Source organism: Sinocyclocheilus grahami, unplaced genomic scaffold (genome assembly GCF_001515645.1).
Source record: "Sinocyclocheilus grahami isolate Dianchi unplaced genomic scaffold, SAMN03320097.WGS_v1.1 scaffold524.1, whole genome shotgun sequence".
Taxonomy (NCBI): domain Eukaryota; kingdom Metazoa; phylum Chordata; class Actinopteri; order Cypriniformes; family Cyprinidae; genus Sinocyclocheilus; species Sinocyclocheilus grahami.
This window is the reverse complement of record NW_015505703.1, coordinates 160,916-168,870: the sequence shown is the minus strand read 5'-3', so window position 1 is coordinate 168,870 and position 7,955 is coordinate 160,916. Positions and strand designations below refer to the sequence as shown.

General features: G+C 39.3%; 1 protein-coding gene across 1 annotated transcript in view; it reads right to left on the bottom strand.

Annotated features, from left to right (window-relative positions):
- Positions 1-2,027: 2,027 nt before the first annotated feature.
- LOC107555075 (centrosomal protein of 112 kDa-like) overlaps positions 2,028-7,955 on the bottom strand; it is a 161,680-nt gene continuing 155,752 nt past the window's right edge. Inside the window, 1 exon segment of the mRNA XM_016237772.1 lies at positions 2,028-2,103. Coding sequence (XP_016093258.1) covers positions 2,035-2,103 — 69 coding nt within the window. The 3' untranslated portion in view covers positions 2,028-2,034.

The window sequence follows — 7,955 nt, the reverse complement described above, 5'->3', positions numbered from 1 at the left end:
TAGTATTGTTGTTGCCGCCGCCATGTCGTGAAGACGCTGTGTGCTTCGAAAGCAAAACTACTTTGTTTGGTCTTTCAAAAGAGTACGATATCTGCTTCGTCATGCCTGGAGCTGATCCGTGCTGGTCGCTGAGGAAATACAACAACTTTGCGCTGTGGATCGCCGGATCAGCTTTCACCGTGGACAAAGCGGAGTCCAGCCCGGAGTCGTCACATGTCCTTCCGGACGCTCCTTCGTCGAAATCGCCAGCCGCGCCTTTCTCAAGCCCGCCGCCTCTGCTCACTCTAACCCTCCGGCCGTTCCTCACGCTAGCCCCCGGCCTCTGCTCACTGTAGGCCGCCGTTTTTTTGGCCTTCCAAAAATGGACGCGACTAGAAATCAGTGGTTAAGTTGTATTTACAACACTGTTCCAGAACACGTCAACCCAAATATTCGGATGTGTCCAGCACATTTTATGGAGGACAATTTCCTGATCCTGGGAGAGTAGACTACAATGCCGGCTGTTCTGACTCAAAGACAGTAAGTACGTTTTTTAAAGAGTTTTTATATTTTATATATTTAAAGCGAGTTTTTTGGGCAGTGTAGAGTAGGGCTTGTTGTTTGTCATTTCTCCGATCACAAATGCCGACATGGTTTTATGTTTACACGGCGCGACGCAACGCATAAAAAGACAGTATAAGTCATTATAATCCATAATTATGTCCCCACTGGATGCAACAAATGCCTCGTTTATAATGGATTTTCATGTTTTTGAATCATCGCTCCGGCCTGACAGGGCATCATCACAATATGGTGAGGGGCGTAACATTTCAGTCTCACGCTTGAGGTATTCGGCCAATCACAACGCACTGGATAGCTGGCCAATCACAGCACACCTTGCTTTTTCAGACCGATGAGCTTTGTAAAAATCGACGCGTTTCAGAAAGACGGGGCATAGAGGAGAAACAATAATGTACAGTATGTGGAAAATAATGTGTTTTTTTAACCTTAAACCACATAAACACATTTCATTACACCAAATACACAAAATAATGTTATTTTTAGCAGCATCATATGACCCCTTTAAGATCTTTTCAGGTGGTCCGATCACAAGTGGTCAGGTGAGACCCATCACTGTTTACACCTGCTAAGATCTGTGTCCTCACTATATCACTGTGAGTTTATCACTGTTAGTGCAAAACAAGAAAGAAAGTGGGAAAAATTTTAACTGAATGTAGTCTCAGATTTCACAGGCAATTTCAATTTTTTTATACTGTGTTATTTGACAACCAAGATGAGTGTTTTTTTTTTTTTAAATGGTCACCAGCCAAGGGACTGCAGATTAAAATTAACCATTGGCTAACTCTGGTACATAGCATAAACTGTTTTCACACCTGTATTTAGCAAAAAACGGATCTTAATACCAGGTGTGAACGTAGCCTGGTCTGGAATGGCTGCTCTTTCTCAGGCTGCACCAGCAGACAATATTTAATCAGTAAACAGTTAACAATTAGAGTGAAAGAGGAAATGAGCATCAACCAGTGGTCACATGACACTGTTTGTTTATTCCACTCTGATCAAAAGGGCCAATCGACACCTGCAGCGGTCAGGGCTCAGGTGGGGGAGGGTTTATAGTTCAAATGGTCTCTATTATAAAACTGATCTGGTGATGGTCTCGGTATCAGTCACTGACTGCATGCTGATCATAAAACTGGAAAGCACTTACGAAACACCACAAGCTCCAATCAGACTGTTATGCAGCATTTTGGCATCAAGTGTCACAGGTTTACTTTGTATGATCTCTAAACGGCATGTAAAAACAAACTGAGGTTGGTCCTTTTGTGCATCAGTAATTATAGCGTTTCTATACTCCAAACTTGGACAAAGATGGCAGAGGTGCGTCTTGTGCACTTGTCATATTTGTGGACTCTGTCACAATCATTCTGACACACAGCAATGTTTGTGCATTCTATGCACATGTGCGTATATATAAACAGACAGTCCACAGCTGACACTGAATTTGGATAAATTGTGCGTGAAAGCATGTCCAGGTCCTCACCTCCTGATGAGGCTAGCATCTAACTGCTCCTGTAAGACTGACGCTCTCTTCTGCAGGAGGCTGACCTGCAGACAAACACAGTCTCAAGTTTAGTGGTACGTTTATCATATTAGGAACCACTTTACCTGCTAGGTTTTACCACTTTGAGAAACCACTACAATTTTCATGCACTGATTTGAAGTACAACAAAATCATTTTCATGTGCAAGGATTTCCAGAGCATTACAGGCCAAACTCCTAGTAATTTGGGGAAGAATATGAGTTCAACAGTAATATATATGCCGCCCATAGGATCTGAATTGTAAGCCCACAACTGCCAGACCAGATTACTGTACTCTACTTTTAAAGGGCTCATGTCGTGAGAAATTTAATTGTCCTTGATCTTTGGAAATAAAAGACTTCAATGTGCTAGGTAACACTTTAGAATAGGGAACACTTATTCACTATTAACTACGACTTTTCCCTCAATAAATTCCTAATTTGCTGCTTATTAATAGTTAGTAAGGTACTTGTTAAGTTTAGGTATTGGGTAGGATTAGGGATGTAGAATAAGGTCATGTAGAATAAGGCATTAATATGTGCTTAATTAGTACTAATTAATGGCTAATATTCTAGTAATATGTATGCTAATAAGCAACTAGTTAAGAGACCCTAAAATAAAGTGTTACTATGTGCTATTATAACTGTACTGCAACTTTCAGAACTCAGAACGTCCTACCAGCCTATAAAAGAGCATTTACTAAAACCAAGCAGCAAAACAGGCTCATTCAGAACTTTCACAACTGTTTGACCTCAATCAGATGAATACATTAACACATCAATGACACCCACTGGGACTTTAGAAACTTTATCTGCCCAGTCACAATAAGTGGGAAAATACACGATTTATGTGACCCTATTAATGTCTAGCAATTCCTTTAACCATGTGCTATTGTGTAACAATAGTGACTAGAAAAATGTGTCATTGCAGCAACTGTAGATCCGCTTTGAGCAAAAGTGATTTCTTTATGAAAATATTTTCTCGTAAAGAAATACACTTGGTTAATTCTGGCTTTTTAAATTTTGTATGAGCCTGAGAAAAATGTACATTGTTCTGCGACGATTTTCCTGGAAACCGAGATACACAGAGCAAACCTCAAAGCAAATCTAATGTTACCATCCTTGCAAATGCATGCCTCTGACTCTGAAAAGAATGACTATGGTTAGATTCCTAAACGGCCACTGGTTTTGTTAAATGCTCGAAATATTCAAGGACAGAGGAGGCCACGCTGGTCACCAATTACAACGCATAAACATATCAGATCACAGAGCTGTGGCTGCGATTCCGAAAGAATCTAGTCAGAGCTACTCAGAGGCGTGCGCTGGGTCTTTGAACTGTGATCTCTAAATGTTGTTTGAGGGGCCCAGGGCCAGGTCTGAAAAAAGGGGCTATTGTTTAGATTTGAAATGTTTAAAAAAATGCTCTCGCCACAGAGTCGTGTAGAACAAGGCTATAACTAATAAGACCCTGGCCGGAGCCCTTGAAGCCTGTATTAATGTGGTTGGCGGGTGTAATTGCACATAAAGAGATGAACTGGACCAGAGACTTCAAAGCCCCGTGGCCAAATTAGATCCATGTCTATGGAGGAACTTGCAACACTTGTTACCCCCTCCCCTTCCGAAGAAATCAAATAAACAAGAACCACTTGAGTTCAAAGACGTGAAGACTGACTGCTCGGCATTATTAGTTGAGGGACAGGAAGCTGCGATGGCATACAAGACACCAAATGTGGAGGTACTGAAGTGAAGTGGACTGATCACATGCAGGACTTCATACGAGGGGCTGAAAACCTAGCTTGGTGTGTTCTGAGTTTTGATGTAAAATGCTTTCCATACATCAACAACTTTTAACTTTTAAGAGTGGTTTTGAAAGCTATAAAAGAAATGATAAAGAAACAATCAAAAGCTTTGTCATTTACAGCAGGACAGTTGGGCTGGGTTTGTAATTTTGATTTATGAGTGCTCATAACATACAGAACACTCAAACTAGACCTTCATTTTCAAAGTGGAAGCCCCAAACAACAGTAGATGCAATAAGATCGCAAACACAAATTGTTGCAATGCAGCTCACTGGAACTATGTGACTCTGGCTATATTTCTGCAAAACCTGAAATTGGTTGTTCCAGGTACTGTACATTTGCTACACTTTTCAGGTGATGCCCACAATAAGCATTATAAGCAATATCCTTTGCAGATGCGGCTTTAATAAACAGACCAGTGTAATGTGCCTGTGGGTTCCTTTTTTTCAAAAAGATTTTGAGTTGCTTGCAGCATGTTTCACATTAAATCTTTTTAGCATGCTTCTACGTGGCTTTAAGCTTTTTTATGGAGTGTTGTGACTTGTGTTTTACAGGACTCGTACCCCAGAGTTCCACATTGCAAGAGTAATATTTGAAAGTTTATTATATCAAAAAATCCATACACATGTAGTTATGTGATGCAAATGGCAAAATGTATCAGTTTACAAACCATGCACTATGGTAAAAGTGATTAGCGGTCATAAAATAGTATTGTGCAAGGAACCACGGGAAAATAAGTCTTTATTAATCAGTAATCTGCCCCTGTAATCATCATCATTTGTGTGAAAAGGAAAACAAAGATGGTGGTTTTACTGCCTCTAGTGTTCATTTCAGCTGGAATGTACATTGAAATGTACTGTCTGTATGGGTACATTTTTGCAGTTTCACAGAAATTTAGCCAGAGTCATGTATTTTCAATGAGCCTGGATTGTTTTTTCCCCCCCAGCTATTTATGTCTTCAGTGTGTGACGTCTAGAGTAGCTGAGTCTTCAAGCTTTGTTTGGATGTGATTGGGATGTTAGTTGTTCTTATAGCTGTTGGGAATCGATTCCACTACTGAGGAACGAAGACGAGAAGTTCTGTGATATGGCCAAGTGGGTACTTTTCATGTAAAGAAAGAGGGTTATGTGGCCAGAGTTAGTTAATTGTAGCCAGGCTGGGATAAGCTGTTTGATAAAGCATTGAATGTGATGTAAACCACTGGCTGTTGTGTTTTGCCAATGGCAGGCAATGAAGAGGCTTGCAGTGACATGAGTTGTCTTTATGGTCCTGCTTCTTTACTTTCATCCGTTTATTCTCTAAGCTGCTTGTCCCATGTATGGTCGCAAGAATGCTGGAGCCTATCTCAGCGTCTCGGGCCGTAGGCCAGACCATCACAGGGTTCTTCTTTCATTGTACCACTTAACTGTACTGTTTTGTATATTGCAAAAAAAATAATAAGAATAATATTATACACTTGAACTGCAATAAAACCAATAAAGTACAATAAAGTAATAAAGACTTGACTGGACAAGAGAAGTCATGTGACTGAACAACTGACTGCAGGGGTCTTTGCACTGAACCCTGCATTCCTCAATGGTGAGGGTACATGTTGGGGAGAATAATCATTTACTACAGATTTTAACGTGGGAGTTGAGGATCCACATGCAGCTTTATTAAAAAGAGTGGTCAAAGCAGGCAGGGTCAAACAGCAGCAAACAGGTATAATTCAGCACAGCAGGCAAGGGTCAGGGCAGGCAGCAAACGATCAAAAACAATGTAAACAGTCCAAGGTCAAAAAACAAGCAAGGCAAGGCAATGAACGGAACAAGGAGAAGACGATGACAATACAGGCGATACAATAATCAGCAATGTGTGTGTGGATGAGGATGACCTTTATAATGTCACTGATGGGAAACAGGTGTTGTGTGATAATGAGTTCCTAGGCAGGGGTTATGGGAAATGGAGTCCAGAGAAAACAAAGATGAGACCCACTATCATTACAAAGATAAACACACACACAACAGCTCTGAGGTATGCTTTTTGTTTATGTTTGCTGACAGACACCAGTGTTTCCCACAGACTTGCAAATGCAAATTCATTCTCCGCCAGCACGAGGCGCTGTTGGAGCGGGAGATATATAGCGGTTTCCCCGGTAACGGCTGTAAACGAATAAGCACTGCGTTCACAAACAGTACTTTATCAGGTATTACAGGAAAGACAAAATAAATGACACAAAAGCTTTTCTGAAGAAGGTTGGTTCTTTCCAAAGATACATTCATATAAAAGACACCAGCGCTGCATTTTAATTTTGAAACGTGCAGTGATCAGTTTATTCAACGAAGTAATAACTCAATGTATGGGAAACACTGGACACTGCTATAAGTCAAATGGCCAAGTGATAACAAAAATAAAAGTTCACACATATTACACAGTCTGCTGCTCATAACGGCTTAAGAGTGCACTGGCCACGAGCAATGAAATTGTGGACGCTCTTGTAGGACCTACACAAATTTCACGAGGAAAGTTAATGTGCACGTTATAAGCAGCCCAGAAGTTTCGTCTGAACTGCATGCGTTTCTACTTTCACATGCAAATGACTTGTACTTATGAATATGATAACTTTCCGGCATCAATTCTAGTAGGGTAAAACGTAATTACGCTTTTGAAACAGTCTGTTTTGCCCTGCCATCATTAGCTGAAGCTGTATGTGAACAGAGAGAGATTCTACGGTGTTCCGCAACAACGCTTAGCTGCCCACAGATGTGCCTGCCTATAAATCGGCCTAATTTGCAGCACAATCGGCCAATGCCGATTAATAAAAAATAAAAATAAAAAAAATTGCCCGATCAATCGGTCGACCTCTAGTCTTAAGTCCACTGACAGCATTGTCTGAAAGTGATAATGTTCTGTTACTTTGTGACTGATACTGCCGTATGCTTCATGCACAGGGCAAAATGACTAAGCTTTTGATCACAAATGCAACTTTGAGCATAAGAGACTTGCTAAGATAAGAGAAAAACATTCAATCTTACTGATCCTTGAACTTTTGAATAGTAGTGTATATTTGATAGAAAATAGAGTGGGACAGAAAAGCCCCTTGGCAATTACCTTCCTTGTATATTTATATATTTATATTTTTTTTTTTTTTTTTTTTTTTTTTTTTTTTTTTGGAAAGCGGTCATGTAAGAAGTGGGATAATGTTTAGTGATGCACCGTAATGAATTTTTTACTGAAACACCAAACATGAAAATTAAAGTTTTAATTTAGCTGAAAGCCAAGACCAAAAATAAAATGTGTTTAATAATCAATTATTTAATAACATTTATTGAATGATCAACACTTAGATAGAAAATTAGTTGTACAAACATTTAAATTGCACTTATATCAAAATTTTAATTACTGTACAGACTTATGTTTCTACAAAATTTGTTTTGTTATATATAAATATTTAAATGGTGGCTGTAACAAAAATGTGCTTTTATGACAGATTTATTCAAACTCAGACAGAAGTTTAATAAAAATATAAAGTAAAAAAGTTCATAGATTTACCAATTATTGCATGGCAGGCAAGCCACAAATAATGTGACGTTTTGTTCATGCATCAACAGAAAACAGCATAGACTAAAAGATCGATTTTGAAATGTAAAAATCCATATTGGTATCGGTTAAAATACTTCACATTCTAATAAAACTGTCTGTGTTTATTCTTACGTACTTATGGAATTCCCTGGCTGCCGAGTCATTTCCCCAGACTGTTTTCAGGAAGGAGAGTCGCCAATCAAAGCTGCCAGCATCCAGTCAGCGAGTTCCCCTTTCAGTTGGATATTATATCTTCCTTTTCACACTTTATTCACTTTTTAAAAAACATTTCTGTTCGTTTTATTTAACAAAAATAAACATCTTTCTGAATCCTGATGCCACATTCAATGTGTTTGTTTTCGCTCACCCCATAGTTGCTAGTATGTGATACAAGCATAGATGCTGTGCAGTGATATAAACAGTAGCTTGGTGAAGCGGTATCATGAATAAACCACTGGCATTGACCAATCAGCATCAAGGTACCAGAGCTATCCATTCTATAATGCATATAATACTATA